The sequence below is a fragment of the Vespula vulgaris genome, chromosome 3, assembly GCF_905475345.1.
Source record: "Vespula vulgaris chromosome 3, iyVesVulg1.1, whole genome shotgun sequence".
In the NCBI taxonomy this organism is placed as follows: Eukaryota; Metazoa; Arthropoda; class Insecta; order Hymenoptera; family Vespidae; genus Vespula; species Vespula vulgaris.
The window spans coordinates 4,384,074-4,399,931 of record NC_066588.1 but is presented as its reverse complement, the minus strand read 5'-3'; the positions used below and the strand labels follow the sequence as shown (position 1 = coordinate 4,399,931).

Sequence of the window (15,858 nt, the reverse complement as noted above, 5' to 3'; positions counted from 1 at the left end):
ATATCGCACATATCACATATCATCGTATATCTTATTTTTAAAGTTATTACATATTCAATCTTTTTTTTTTTTTTTACTTGATTTAAAATTAATTCTATTGTTTATAAAAAATTAATAAACTCTTCGAGCACTTTTGTTTATAAATCACTAATTTAACATCACATTGATGGATTTTTTATAATGTTAAAATCAATAAAAAACATCACGGACGTCTCAAACAAAATTCATAACAAATCATTAATTTTCAACATCAAATTGATACATGTTAAGTAATAGACTTACCGATTGTGACGGTAATGGAGAAGTTCTACTTTCGTAAGATCTGTATGCATTCGTGTTATGCGTTCTTGCACCATTTAACGAACCGTAACCTGGTGTAGCGTTGCTACTAACGTGATTGCCTTCGGACGATACAGTGTTTTGTAAATCCGCCAATAGGGCATCTGAAAAATAAAAAAAGGGACGAACTGTTTCAAGAATTTCGAACAAAAGTTATTTCGTAATATATAAAGTGTAAATGATAACGTTCGAGGGGAAAAGTTCATAAAAGAATTTTGTAATATTTTCGTAACGCTTATCAGAATGTGTTAATTGAACGAATTTGATGATGACGTCATAGATACGCAACACACAAGTCGGACAAACTTATATATATATATACATATATATATATAAAAATGAACCAGCTTGACAATTTAATCCTTCGTAACGCCATCTTTGTTTCACGCTATCGCCAGTATCTCGTATAAATCAAATATCATATAGTTTTATGTGTGCATTCGTGTGTGTACAGTTGATATGTGCATGTTATGTACCGAGAGAAAAAGAGAGATAGATTTACCAAGATTGAAAAGATTATTATCAGCCTTGTCGACTTGATAAGTCTCGTAGATGTTATTATTCTCTGTGTAAGATTGAAATGCACTGGTGTCTTGTTCCTCCATAATAAATAAAACGAGTCGACGTTCAAATAAAACAAACTTGTTTTTTCTTCACTCTGTCACTCCGATATTTTTTCCTTAAAAAGAAAATTGTTTTTTCTTTTGCGAATGTAATTTATCAACGTTCGAGAAATATTTTCACCTATTCGTCACTGTTCAAAGCGAACGCGTATGTGAGATCCACGTGAAAGAAAGAAACGAAAAAAAAGAAAGAAAGAATAATAAAATTAAAAACTGAAAAATCGTCTGTTTCGTCCAGTAATAAAACTGAAACGAAGTTAGAAAAAAATGTATAAGTTCGTCTTGATGATATCATCCAGATGCGAAAGGTTAATGATCTTCGCTATTGTATGACGTATCCTCGACGAATATTCTTGAGAAAAAAAAAACATTCATTCTTCGAATTTATTCACGTGTTGTTCGAAGAATTTTAATTATTTCTCAGATCGCTCGTTGCAAATCTTTTTCAAAAAGCTAACCTCAAATATCATCGTTATAATTATCCATCAAAAAATTTTTCTTTTTCGTGAGGCTAATCCCGAGAAAAAAATCTTGACGTCAAAAATTGTTTTTGAAAAAGTAACCTTGAAAAAATATTACAACTATCCGTCTGAAAATCTTTTTTTGAAAAACTAACCTTCAAAAAAAATGTTATAGTTATTCGTCTAAAAATCTTTTTTAAAAAAGTTAACCTTGAAAAAATGTTATAACTATTCGTCTAAAAATCTTCAAAAAGCTAACTTTGAATGTTTTCAATTCGAAAATTCTTTTCGAAAAACTAATCTCAAAGAAATTGTTTTATATATATATATATATATGACCTAACAACAACAACAATAATAATAATGATAATGATAACAATAACAATAACAATAACAATAATAATAATAATAATAATAATAATAATAATAATAATAATAATAATAATAATAATAATAATAATAATAATAATAAATCGTGTCTATCTCACTAACGCATACATTCGCTTTTACCAAGTTTGCCAAAAAGAGAAAAAAAATAAAAAGCGAAAAAGATTGTCTACCGAATAAAATCTTTAATTCAAAAATTAAAAAAAAAAAAAAATTCTAAATGTATCACGTGTGTCACAGTGCGTACGAAAAAGACATCCGTGCACGTACGTCCGATCGGCGAGACGATACTGATTGTCAATAAAGTTCTCAGTAAAGGCGAAGCTGTAAGAGAGAGGAGACCGGGTCTAGATGGTTGAGAAGGGGTAGAGGGGTTAGAGAGGGGGAAGAAGAGAAAATGGAGGGAGCAAGAGGTAGAAACACGATGATACTGCTTTCGTGTTAAGGAGAAGAGTTCCTAGACTTCTCTTTCTCTTTTATTTTTTCTCTATTCATCTTTCTGTCTATCTTTCTGTCTATCTTTCTGTCTCTCTCTCTCTCTCTCTCTCTCTCTTTTCAAGTAACATGCAATTGAGTGTCAGCTAACTCTTGATACGAAGAAGAAAGACAGAACACAAGTCGACAATGTGCTGGGAGATCGTTCTAAGGAAAATATCCTTTGAGAACTCTTCTTCAATTATTATTATTTTTTTTTTAATTCTATCTTTCAAACCTTCAAATCAAAAACAAAAAAAAATGAAAAGAGAATTGAAAAGAATTTTTCTCTAGCTCACATATGACGCTCTTATATACAAAGTTATAGAATTTAAGGTTATGATAATAAAATAAACTCGAAAATTTTCAATTGATGGGAACATATATTAAACATACCATTCTTTTCCTTTTCATTTTCTCTTTTTTTTTTTTTTTAACATAGACGTTCCTATAAAGAAGAAAAAAAAATAATTTGAGTTTATGATGATAGAAGATCCTAAAATAAACGAAAAAAATTGTGCATGCATCCTTCCTTTAAAACTGGATTTTTTAATCCTGTTTTTAGATCGTATTTAAAAAAAAAAAGAAGAAGAAAGGAAAATAAGACTTTTATGAGAATTTATAAAGGAACGTTTTTTGGTATTATGTATTGTAAAGTATACGGAAATGGTAAACGCTTATATATGTATGTACATGTGAATGAGACCTAAATATTGGCCAGAAGCCCGTTCAACTTCAGGAGTCCTATTTTATACATCTGATTCATACCGTCTAACGAATCCGGGCGTCGATATTATTTGTGTGAATGTGTGCGTGATCTCGTATAGATGACGAAGTAGAAAAAAAACATAGCAAAGAGAAAGACAGAAAGAGAGAGAGAGAGAGAGAGAGAGAGAGAGAGAGAAGGAAAAGAGAGACAGAGATAAAGAAATGCGAATAAATGAAGAAACCACATATACACGTTAATTATATATAAAATGACTGAGAAAAAGATGGATAAAGAAACAAGGAGAGAGAGAGAGAGAGAGAGAGAGAGAGAGAGAGATGAGATAGAAAAAAAGAATAGGTATAAAAAAAATACGAGTAAATGAAAGAAACACGCCAATGAACATTAATCACGTATTACACATGCGTCGAGATATATTTTTATTCGATGAAACATCGAATCATTCAGAAACAACAAAAAAAGATCATGTTTTTCTCGCGATAAGAATGATACTTACTAACGTATTGTTCCCATCGTGCATGTCGTTGGATAGTCGCCAAACGAATAGGCGACATGGGTCTCATAACGTCCGTCATATTTATCACGTTTTTATCGTTTATTCTTCTCTCTTTCTCTTTTTCTCTTTTTCTCTCTTTCACACAACCACACACATACAAAACCTCAATAAAATTATCTTTTCGAAAGTACCGCGAAATGTCAAAGAGATGTCAATCCTCGAATTTTATCAGAGAGTCGTCGATCTATGTATAATTACATAGACTCTGGATGAAAAGGGTGCCACGTGATTGGCTAGTAAAACGATTATATGTAAGACAAAAATAAACCTTGAATTAGAACGGGGCTAGAGAGATAGATTATTCGTTCGTAACGATATTAAATCTGACTAACGTAAGAGTAGAAGCGAGTGGACGAATTTAAAGGTAGAAAAGAAACAAATTTTTTACATGAAAATTTCGAGAACGTTCTTTTCACTTTTTTTTCTTTGTAAACGTAAAAGTATATGGGCACGTATGACATCAGAAAAAAGATTTCTCTTCTAACTCGGTCTTCTTTTCTTTTATCTGATCTGTTATAAATTTAGGATCTATTTGTGGTACGTCGTAAATCTTTTCTCGACGTTAACAAACGTTTACGAATGGAACGGAACAGAACGGAACGGAACAGAACGGAACGGAATCGCACGTGAAGTGAAATTTGCATCGAAGAGATCTACCTTACCGACGTAGACAACGATAAGCAAAGTTGCGATAAAAAGCTGCAACGTCTTTTTTACCTTTCTTAGTTCTCTTTGTTGTTATCATATCTTTCTCAAGATCATGTTTACTATGGTCAGTATCTTTATATCGGAAAGAGAAAGAGAGACAAATAAACAGAACATAAAATTTAACCTTTTGTGCTAACAATAAGATCTATTTTACTTTTGGTACGTCGCCAAGTGGAAACTTATTTACAGTGCGTTGAAAATCCGCGTGTACGCAGAAATCAACAAAATATAATAATAAATTTTGTATGGCTAAGAATAAAAATAAAAATAAAAAATAATAATAATGATGATAAAAAAAAAACAAACCTTGTGTACCTATCAACTATATTATATATTACTAGCACTGCACTCAATTATGTTATGCACCCTCATCCACATTTTCGAAATATTGTATAGAAAAATAAAATAAAACGTGCGACGAAATAGAATAATAAATTTCGTATAATGAAGAAAAACGAAAGAAAAAAGAAACAACAACAACGAAAAAGCAAAAAAAAAAGAAAGATCAAAAATCAATAAATTCTGTTGCTATCAACTAGAACGTATCACTGTCACTCTTGTCAACTTTATTGGGTTTACATGAGTTTCCTACGAATAATATAGAAAATAATAATTAAAAATGAAAGAAAGAAAAAATATTCCACGACGTACGCGAGTATAAAATTCTACGAAAGTCTCATACGATGGTGATCAAGGTCAAACCTACCAACGATAGATCGACGATATCACGTGACGAAAGAAAGAGAAAGGAGGAACAGAAAAAAAGAGAAAGAGAGAGAGAGAGAGAAAAAAAGAAACACAACACAACGTAGGAGTAAAGAATGTGCATCGACGAAAAGGCCCGATCGTCTGGTAGGACCAGACAGAACTGACTCTACAATGCACGTGTTAATCTCAAAAAGCTACACCTACAAAATATCATCAGTTGTTACGTGAGAATCGTTTTACATCCTTCTCCTTCTTTTCCTACTCTACCTTGTCTTCCTACTCTAACTTCTTTTCCTCCTACTCCTCACTATCCTCTCGATTTTAACTTCAAATTGTATATGTATCTACTTAGCTATAGACAGAACATTTTCACCTAGATCCAAAACGACAGACTTTACAAAAATAAACCACCTTTTGCTTCCTCTTCCTCCTCTTCTCTATATTCATACGCATATATATGTATATATGTATGTATGTATGTATGTATGTATGTATGTATGTATGTATGTATGTATGTATGTATGTATGTATGTATGTATGTATGTATGTATGTATGTATGTATGTATGTATGTATGTATGTATGTATGTATGTATGTATGTATGTATGTATGTATATATCTTTCTACACTATTATTCATTATCCTCAACATTTGGCACACAACGATCGAAAACGAACGCTAGTTTCTAAAACAGCCTTGTAACGATCTATTTTCTTGTTTTATCTAATATTTTTTTCTCTATTTCCTTAATATTATTCTGAAACGTTAATTACACTAGGAAGCAACCTACGAGTTAGTAAACGACGCGTAGGAAGTAGTATCGTTTTATCAACGAGCTAGATATGGTCCTGGACTCTTCAAGTCTGATCAAAGAGAAAGAGGAATATTGATGTTGATTTTACCTTGAAATAAAAAAAAAGAGAAAGAAAGATAATGAAACGTTCATAATTCGAGGATATTGAAAAAAAAAGGAAAAGAAAAGGAAAAGAAAAGTCCTTGAATAAATACACAGTAACTTCTTTGAGTCATATCCTATGATATGCGGGTATAAAGTTATATCAAAGATTCGATTAGAATACCATTGAATTTATTTCTTTTTTTTTTATAGATTAATGATATAAGAAAAATTATCTTCATAGATACTCGAAGATATTGATAGCGATGGAAAGAAAGCTATACGTCGATATTATATTATACGAGAGTTGTTTCTTTATGGAGAGAAAAACAAAACAAAAAAAAAAGTTCGCGTGACTCGATACGATTACGCTGATTGATAAAAACTGAACGTGAATGAAAAAAGCAATCTCATTAGAAAGACAGAATTAGATACGTTTCAATGGAAACAGAAGGGATTGCCTTGATCAATGCAAAACTTTCAAATCAGCGATTAGTTATTATCGTAATAATAAATCGAATAGAAATGAATTCCTACTTAATGGAAATGAGGCAAGAGAAATTTTATTAAAATTTTTATGTGATCATTCTGTGAACAAGAGGATACTTTGTATATATTCTAAAAAAAAAAAAAAATATTTTTCTATATTCGTTCGATTTCTTCGTTCTTGGAATGGCAAAGTAAAATACACACGAAGAGATTAGTACGTAACTGTGCGTTGTACGGTTTTCCTCGAGGTCAAGTAGGAATTTACTGCTACTGTATGTTTGCTCGATAGTTACGGAACCTAACGCTTGAAAGAAGAAAAGAATACATACACTTTGTTTCTTCTTCTTCTTCTTATAATTATTATTATTCTTCTTTAACATCATCAAATATCAAGAGTACGTATTGGACGAACAAAAGGTCGTTAAGATCGACCATTTTGGATCCTACGTACCGAAGATAAAATTTGATTTACTTTCTAATGAAAAAGAGAGAGAAAAGAAAAAAGAGAGAGAGGAGAGGGAAAGAGAGAGACAGAGAGCATAATTAATTTTGATGCAAAGTAATAAATAACTAATGACTAATGAATATTCGAACAAGTCTAATTTTAAACCTCACCTTTAGTCACGGTGAATGAATTCATTTCGCGTTATCGTATCAACGTAGTAGCGGCACAACATTCGAATTCTTTATAAGGAGAAACGTTGTTGATCGCATCCGGACGCTGACCAATCCATTTCCAAAGAAAAGAATTTCTCCTTATGCGGTTTCACGTTAGTACGTAAAAAGGTATGACGTCACAATCAAATTCTTCCTTGCGTAATCCGGAATTTCGTAAATAAGAAATACGTTTGACATCTTACGAACACACTTCGTTTCGAACATCTCGCGATTCTCATATTTTTCGAATTTTCAACTCTCGATTTTTCTCAAGCATTTAAGTTGGGCTGTTTTGTAACTTGTTACGACGCATACTGTCCTAACGAACGAAGTTTCAATTCTTACAAAGAGTCTCGTGTACCTTTCACTACGCCTAACGTTCTAATTCAATTTGTTCTTTTTCTTTTTCTTTCTTTTCTTCCCCCTCCCAATGAACCCTTCCGGAAAGTTATTTTCGGGCGGGTTCATAATTCATATATAATATCGAATTCATAAAAAATGCATTATTTTTTTATTTTTTTAATTATTTCAATGTTTTATTCGCAATAATTAATTTAAATTAATTTTTGCATAATATCATATAAATATCGACCGTCGATAAGACAGAAATCTTTCGTTAATAACATGCACAGAAAACTTCGTTCGATCGAATTTAATTAATTTACAAATTCGTTCTTCGAATTATTTCAGCATTCTCTTTGCATAATTACATTGAATTACTTTTACGTAACAAACTTTTGATAAGTACCGATCGTCGATAAAAAAAGAGATACAATCATTCTCCACCGTATAATACCACATATAAATTTTTATTATCGATGATCGATAAAACAGATCATATTCGTCTTTCAATACTGAATTACGATGGAGAACATTAGAAAAAGAAAAAGAATATTACGTAAATCTGTTTCTTCGATCCAATCGATCTATTTACGGATTCGAAAAAAAAATGGAAAGATGAGATGGTAGATTATTTTCGAAAGTGATACACGATGCTCACACGATCGATGAAACTATTGCTGACGGTATTTACAGTCATACCAAAAAAGGGGTGGTACTGGATAATGAGTTCGATAAGTATACCGGTATGTTTAGTGTCAAGGTAATACTCTCTGTGGGTGAAGGGTACTCGAAAGAAGAACGAGTGTGATGCTGTATATAAATGTACTCGACCTTTCTTTACTACATAACCTTCTTCCCAAAAAGACATTATCAAGGTGAATGTTTTTCTTATTTTTTTTTCTTCTTTTTTTTACAAATATTTTGACATACATTCACGAAGTTTCTTTCTATTAATTCAAAGATAAAAAAAAACAAGAGAAATCTTTGACGTAAAGCGATTTTCCTGATTATTTAAAGCAACAAGTTCAATGCTTCACAAATTCATCTCATTTCTTATGTATCACTTGATCTGATCTATTCTAGATTCGCGCAAGGAAAGTAAAAAGATATTTTATCGCATGTAAAAGGAAAAAGCTTGTTTCCTGTTCGCTCAGCGTGGGCGTTTAAAAGCACCGATAAAATAATTGGCGTGAATTGATGGTAAAGGATTACGCAAGCGATAACGATCGTTCAATCACCGAACATGATGAATAGTATCTTGTTTAACTAGTGCAACGTTCTCATGAAAATGTTAATTAGAAGAGAAAAAAAAAGGAAAAATAGGAGAAAGAAAGAGAGGTGAAAAAAAAATAATTTACTTGTAAGCTATTTATATAAATGATTCAATAGACTATCGCATTAACAACATGAATATTGTCACTCGCATACCGGTATCAAACGCTTTTTATGTAAGGAGGTCGTGCGGGTAGTATTTGTTACATGTAAAATACGCCGCGAGCGTAAACTCCGTAAGGGTTATGCAACACGTAATAGTATTTCGCACCGTCCTCGATGTAATTACAAGTACGAAACAAAAATAGAAAACTTTCTACGGTGGTAACAAGAAACCCTGAGTTCCGACATTTTTGTTTGTTTATTTCTTTCCTTTTTAAAGAGATTAAAAAATCGATGATGAAAAGAACGAAATTGACACTTACAGCCAGGAGGCGAGCCTTTCTTCACGGTGATCCTAAACGGCTGATAAGTGGCGCCTGGTTGCACCTTTCCGTACATTGTTCGATCCATAGCCATTTTCTTTTTTTCCTTATATATATATATTTTTTTTTTACGCGCACAAAATATTACGAACGACTTATTTTATTCGAAGAAATGACGGAGCACGCGCACCTCCATGTGTATACATACGCACGCACTGACACGCGTGGAATAAACGCGACACGCGCTACTCAAGTCACGTGGTACTGTTATGCGAATCACTGATTGGCTGACGAATCAGAGGGATGGAAGGGACCAATCTTTTAACCACGCGCCACTGCGACCACTTGTTGCAGAATGGCATCGAAACAAATTAAATATACATACATACATATGTGTATATGCATTTCTAATATATTTATAAACAATTAATTTTTCTTTTTTTTTTTCCTATATTGAAAAAAGAAAGATCAATGAGATGATTCTGATATATTTTCTTTTTAAACATGTGTTAAACTAATAATAATATTATCGAGTCGTCAATAATATTCAATGTATATTTATATTTTTTAAAATAAATAGATGTTGTATAAATATATGAAACATTTTTTGTATTGTAACGAAGTTCAATATATTTTTATAAAAATATGTTGGATTAAAAATCAATAATATTTTTTTTTGTCTATAAAAAATAATTTAATGTATAATGTTAATATACTTTTCTTTCTCTTTCGTTTAAAAACGTTAAATTATAAAAATCAATAAATTTGTTTCTATAGAAAATTATTTAATGAGGACAATATCGATATCTTTTCTGTAACAAAATGTTTCAACTAAAAATAATAGTGACTTGTTCAATGTATATTTATAGGTATAGTTTAAAAATCAATAAATTTGAGATAAAGTATCATGGATATAGGAGTGACAGAAAGATTATTAAAAATTGCGATACGCGAAAGCGATGGCTAGTTTATCGTGGATCAACAGTTCGCTGCGATAATAACTCGATCATCCCACGTACGTATGTATATCTTGATACAACTATACGTGTTCTCTTGAAATACACGCTTATCTAGTTTTCTCTTGCACCTTTTCGATTCAAACGTCATACACTTTTCTGCACTGCTAACAAAAGTTTCAAATGTTGATCAAATTCCAATTCGAAACAACACTGTATTTATAATTAAATTAAGGATAATATCAAAACGAGGAATATTATCGAAGAACGATGAGGAATGTGGCACATAACATACGGTGAGTCAATAATTATCGTCATTTCTAATACTTTTATTTATTCTTTTAATAATTTCGTACGAAATAAAAAGTTACAAAAAATAATCGAGATATATCTTATATGTATTAAGAAAAAAATTATTCCATCTATAAGATAATAAACCTACGAAATTAGTATTGGTTAAGAATTTTGGGAAAAGAAGGAAAAAAAAAAAAAGAGAACACGAACAATTTTGTCACAAAATAAAAATTAATACAACATAATTTATAAATCCTTTTCTTTCTCTCAATCAAGAAAAAAAAGTTATTTCTTCCGATGATAATTAACGATTGTAAAGATTAATAAAAAAGTGTTATTTAATAAAATTTGAAACAAAATTATAATTTCATACGAAATAATGAACCAATTCGAACTGATGAAAAGATTTCGTTTGAATTAACGCAAAAAAAAAGAAGAGAAGAAAAAAAAAAGATTTATCGACGATAGTTAATGGCTCCACTCCAAATAAGAACACGCACTAAAGGATTCACACAGAACGCATATCCCGAGATATCCCGAGTGATCATCCCGAGGAGGAATTCAGGAAGTATATGCGTAAGAGAACTGGCACTCGGTCGCGACGATCTTGGTGGGGTGGATGCAAAGACGGTGTAGCAACATTGGAGTAGTCAGAACGGGGTGAAGGGGAGTCAAGAAAAGGGGGAAGTTCGAACGAAAGTTAAGTATATTTCAGGAGCTCGACCCTATATATGTATATGTATATATGTGTATGTGTATGTTTATATATACAGGGACCTTTCTACCTATCAACAGCAACGTGAAACACGAGGAAGTTCGGGACGACGAGAAACTCACTAAAAATACGTACGATCGTTGGCGCTTGACTACTGCGTTCAACAAAACACTTACTCCTTCATTGTTTCATACCGAAGACAAGACTAATAGTGGGGATACTAATTGGAATCATTCTAATCAAACTTAAAAAAAAAAGAAAAAAAAATTGAAGGTAAATAAAAATCAACAATTTTTCGATCCGTCTTATAATTAATTTCTTCTTTTTTTTATTACGTTAAGTTTAAATTCTACGTTTTTTAATATTCGTGATTACGTTGTTGATTAGAAATATGTGTGTGTGTATGTTTGTGTGTGTCTATACATTTTCAACAAATACGTTAACAGTGACATCTCGCGAGATTGATTAAAAAGCAACATGGCAGTCGCCGTTCGAAAGCAATGACATGTTGCTTACGTTGTATTTAATTAATGAATGGTTTGTCTCCCTCTCCCTCTCTCTCACTTTCTCTCTCTCTCTCTCTCTCTCTCTCTCTCTCTCTCTCTCTCTCTCTCTCTCTCTCTCTCTCTCTCTCTCTCCAGTTTCGTTCTTGATATTCGACGTAAAAATCTTCATTGTATAATTTGTTAACGTCTTATCTTATTAACACACATGATAGAAATATTTATACATATATAGTGATATATACAAATTAATATCGATAGATATATAGAAAGTAAAATAATTCGAATGTACTTTTGTTTTCTTAGATCGGCTCGTTTTTAAAAAACTAATAATTTTTGTCAAACGTCGTTATTTATTCGTGGCGCCATCATCAGATGTCATTTGAATCATTTTTACAATACAGTTCATCGACGTGTAAACGAGAATCTTTTGTATATATACATGTATGTGTACACATACACACATATATATAGATATATGTAAATGAATGTTTTCACAGTTTGGCGTTTACTTACACAGCAAGTGTTTCGACAAAAGGAAAATTTTCAGGCTTATACAACGTCCTTGAATGTTTCAATGTAACCGATAAGTAACAATAACAATTATCATTAAGATAATTTGAAGTACACTCACAAAAAGTTTCAAATCACAATTTTAATTTCTTCGAATTCTACGATTATACATTAAATACAGATTAAGAAACATATTTACAAATAAATAATAATAAAAAAATATATAATAAAAAGAAAACTATAACAATTACGAATGAAAAATAATATAAATCGTGTTATATGCAATAATTATTGTGATTTAATGTTATATCAAATTAAGTACGTATTTTACATTCGTAATAAATTAATTATAATTAATTATTATATTATTTTAAATTTAAAATATATTTGTCAAACGTTTATTGAAACGTCGATACTGTCAATTTTCATTCTTATATGAGAATAATTAGATACAAGACGTTACGTTGTAACATCCATTTTCAAAGAATATTTGATGAAATAAATATATACATCAAATTACGTATAACATAAAAAGAAATTATAAGATTTAACTTTAAATGAATAATAAAACAAATAAAATCGTTGATCACTTTTGACAGGCTCGAGTCGTTGTCTAAAAATTTGAGGTTAGACCGTATAGGCCGTATGTTATAGAGTTTAATATTTACTTACCCAAATCATCCATGGTACGGTGATTTAGATTATTCGATTATCCAATACACAAAATATCTTGGAATGCACACACAAAAATCGTGAGATCGTCCGAAATACCGCAAACTACGGTACGACGCGCGACTGTCCTCTTCGACCGTGCGCATTCGAACTTCAAACATGGAGGACTGGAGTCCTTGTAATCCAGATTTCTCCATCGACACTGACCTTACTACCTCGAATCAAAACAATTTTTTTTTCCATTTTTAAATCTCTTTAATGTACGATCATAAAATAAATAAGCTTCGAACGATACTACGTAAATTTTTGTATTTTATCTAAAATACATATATATGTTTATAGCTAGATATTACATGTGTTTATATATGTGTATATATATATATATATATATATATATATATATATATATATATACATGCACACACATATACATATGTGTATTAAGTTTAACATAGAATTTGTGCATCTGTATTTAATGTAACGTAGGATCAAACGAATATGATAAGAACAATTTGTAGATTCATTTATTAATAAAAAATATTCTTTAGCACTTTTATGGGCTTTCAATGTTATTATTAATTTTATATTAATATTATCTTACTTTTAAATATTATTATATTTCTACCAAGAAGAAAAATTTCCAAAAGAATTCGTTAAGACCTTTTTCTTCTTAACAGCTGGCTCTATGGTTAATGCTTCATCTTTGTCTGCTCTATAAAAGGAACGCGAATTTATTTATTTATTTAACGCAGTCGTATAAATATTTTGTGAAAAAAATATCTTACTCACTTGTCTTCATTGTTTATCTTTAAATATTTGCCTACGCCTGGACGATAAATTTTTAGAACATCATTTCCTTCCTTTTTATCTGGATTTTTATTTTTACTCGCTTCCTGTGCTAATTTTTCTGCTTCTGCTGCTCTTTCGGCAATTAATTGTTCCTCGGCTTCTTGAAAAGGATCTACGAAGACTAATACTCCTTGTATTATAATATCTTCGATCGGTCTATCTTTATTGTCTACTTCGATTTTTTCTATGGTATTTAACGTTTCTAAACCTCCAACAATTTTTCCAAAAACGGTGTGTTTTCGATCAAGATGTCGACATGATCGAAATGTGATAAAACTGGAAAGTGATAACGTAATTCAATATTATATAAAATATCATCTTCCACTCTTTAAAATACTTGCAATTGAGATCCATTTGTATTTGGTCCTGAATTAGCCATTGAAAGAATACCTCTTCCTTGATGAATTAAATTTGGTTTAAATTCATCTTCAAAAGCTTTACCCCAAATAGATGTTCCACCATTACCAGTATTCGTTGGATCTCCTCCTTGAATCTAAAGAATTATAATGTCTTTATATGGATACTATTAAAATCTAATATAATATTTAATTTCAATATTACCATAAAGTTTCGTATAGACCTGTGAAATTTTGTACCATTATAATAACCATTTTGACAATGTTTTACAAAATTCTCACATGTTTTTGGTACAAGATCACAATGAAGTTCCAAGTTCAAAGCACCAAAGTTTGTGAGTAATCTTATGTATCCTATAAAAATTCAATGCAACTAAGTTTATTTTTATTTACAATAAAAGTACTTATATAAATATAATAATTAACCTTTCTTTTTAACCCTTTCATATCGAACTAAGTCTTCTGCAATTACTGCAGCTTGATGAGTTGTTTCTCTTGGCATTACCGTAGAAGTAAATCCTGCAGCTACAGCACCAGTCGAATAATGAGCCTGCATGAGCAAGTGTTATTATAAATTAGCGAAAAAAAATGTTTGTTACTAATTGAAATATTATACATACAGCATTGAACTTATCAGCTTGCGGTTTAGTACTTTCTTCTTTAATTTCTGGTTCTTTATAATCTCTTTTTAATTCTGCCAATATTTCTTTTGTCTCCATAGATACTGTTTTAAGTTTTGCAGTTGGATCGGCTCTTTCTTTTATAGCCTCTAAAAATATGTTCAAAAGTTATAATTCATAGAACACATAATAAGAAAGATATATAGAAAATAATTCTCATAATAAAACCAATCACCTTCATCTTCAACTCTTATATTATTTTTAATATGATGAAATGTTGATAAATTAAACTTTGTTACATCATTTGGATCTTGAATAGTAATTATATCTTTTCTTATAAAAGGCTCATCGTTTACTAAATCCTTCCAGTTGCGAGTCTTTATGTTTAATTGGTCTACTGCCTAAAAATATATTATTTATTAACACAATCTATTATTAATACATCTATAACAATAACAATAATAATAATAATTTTAATCAATTTAATAAATATAATATTCACCTCATATGACATTACGTTTCCTGTTGTTTTAATAGCAACAATATGCGAATGTTTTGTAAATGGTTTAAAAAGAATTGGACAATGATATTGTCCTTGTGCATTTTTATAGAAGTTCAGTTTTATTAACGTTTTAGGATCTAAAGATTTTCCTGTTACAGGATTATGTTTAAATCTTTTTACGTATTCCAAAAGTGGTTCCAATTCAAAGATATGCCCTTGCGCATCACAATAAGGATGTTCGAGTGGTTTTAAACTCAAACAACAATGATCATATGGTAAACGTCGAAATGTGGTATCTTCGCTAGATTCTAGAGGACCAGATCTTTTCCCACCATATAATGTTGTCCATTCCGTGTATGTTAAGTACCTACAAGTAAAATATATATTCAAGAAAAAACTTTTTTCTGAATGCCCTAACCTATGTAAACTAAAATATAGAAAATATTTACATTTTATCTTTCTGATGCTGTCGTTTCCCCATCTTGACGAATATTAATAATAACTATTGTAGAAAATTGACAGATCTATCAAACTGATTCGATAATAGTTTTCGTCTTTATCTAAGCCTAATCTTTTGCAACCTTATTTACAATATATGTCAGCGCCTGAATAACACATGATCTTCATATGATATAAAAGACATCGAAAATATAACACATATATTTAAATTTGTTTCATAAATACAAACAATACAATTTCTATAAATAAAAGTTGTTCGAAAAACCATAAACGTTATACAATATATCCTTAAACAACAATGAATATTTTCTTAACTATTAGAACTTTGAAATATTTTAGCAACGCATTAGATCGGA

General features: G+C 30.5%; 2 protein-coding genes and 1 long non-coding RNA gene across 12 annotated transcripts in view; 1 reads left to right on the top strand and 2 right to left on the bottom strand.

Moving 5' to 3' along the window:
• LOC127062771 (leupaxin) overlaps positions 1-12,865 on the bottom strand; it is a 25,154-nt gene extending 12,289 nt beyond the window's left edge. Inside the window, exons 1-3 of one of the 8 annotated variants that reach the window (XM_050991486.1) lie at positions 4,982-5,137; positions 3,508-3,800; positions 283-443 (exon numbers count right to left, since the gene is read on the bottom strand). In XM_050991486.1, the coding sequence (XP_050847443.1) occupies positions 283-443; positions 3,508-3,586 (240 nt within the window). In that variant the 5' untranslated portion in view covers positions 3,587-3,800; positions 4,982-5,137. Of the gene's footprint in view, positions 1-282; positions 444-841; positions 1,534-1,983; positions 2,000-2,057; positions 2,098-3,507; positions 3,801-4,981; positions 5,138-6,982; positions 7,328-9,063; positions 9,488-12,716 lie in introns of those variants that run through there. The other 7 variants (XM_050991483.1, XM_050991484.1, XM_050991488.1 and 4 more) reach the window with 7 other exon arrangements.
• Positions 9,822-11,327, top strand: LOC127062774 (uncharacterized). The gene is made up of 2 exons (XR_007781196.1): positions 9,822-10,315; positions 10,590-11,327. It is a non-coding gene; the product is annotated as an uncharacterized LOC127062774 (long non-coding RNA).
• LOC127062772 (RING-type E3 ubiquitin-protein ligase PPIL2) lies at positions 12,784-15,858 on the bottom strand. Of its 3 annotated transcripts, none has more exons than XM_050991491.1 (10): positions 15,493-15,858; positions 15,044-15,410; positions 14,777-14,942; positions 14,542-14,690; positions 14,348-14,471; positions 14,127-14,275; positions 13,907-14,058; positions 13,506-13,841; positions 13,318-13,428; positions 12,784-12,931 (listed from the first exon to the last, which is right to left on the bottom strand). In XM_050991491.1, the coding sequence occupies exons 1-9, from the start codon at positions 15,522-15,524 to the stop codon at positions 13,338-13,340; spliced, it is 1,566 nt and encodes a 521-aa protein (XP_050847448.1). In that variant the 5' UTR covers positions 15,525-15,858; the 3' UTR covers positions 12,784-12,931; positions 13,318-13,337. The 3 variants fall into 3 exon arrangements, with proteins under 3 accessions (XP_050847448.1, XP_050847450.1, XP_050847447.1); XM_050991493.1 differs by having other exon boundaries at positions 12,815-12,927; XM_050991490.1 differs by lacking the exon at positions 12,784-12,931 and having other exon boundaries at positions 13,223-13,428.

Bases quoted from the DNA above. Each gene is read 5' to 3' on its own strand.
- LOC127062772 (XM_050991491.1), bottom strand. From the start codon at position 15,524: ATGGGGAAACGACAGCATCAGAAAGATAAAAT. The intron at 14,943-15,043 runs GTGAATATTATA...ATATATTTTTAG, and splicing joins GAAACGTAATGTCATATGAG to GCAGTAGACCAATTAAACAT. The intron at 13,429-13,505 runs GTGAGTAAGATA...TTCCTTTTATAG, and splicing joins AAGATAAACAATGAAGACAA to AGCAGACAAAGATGAAGCAT.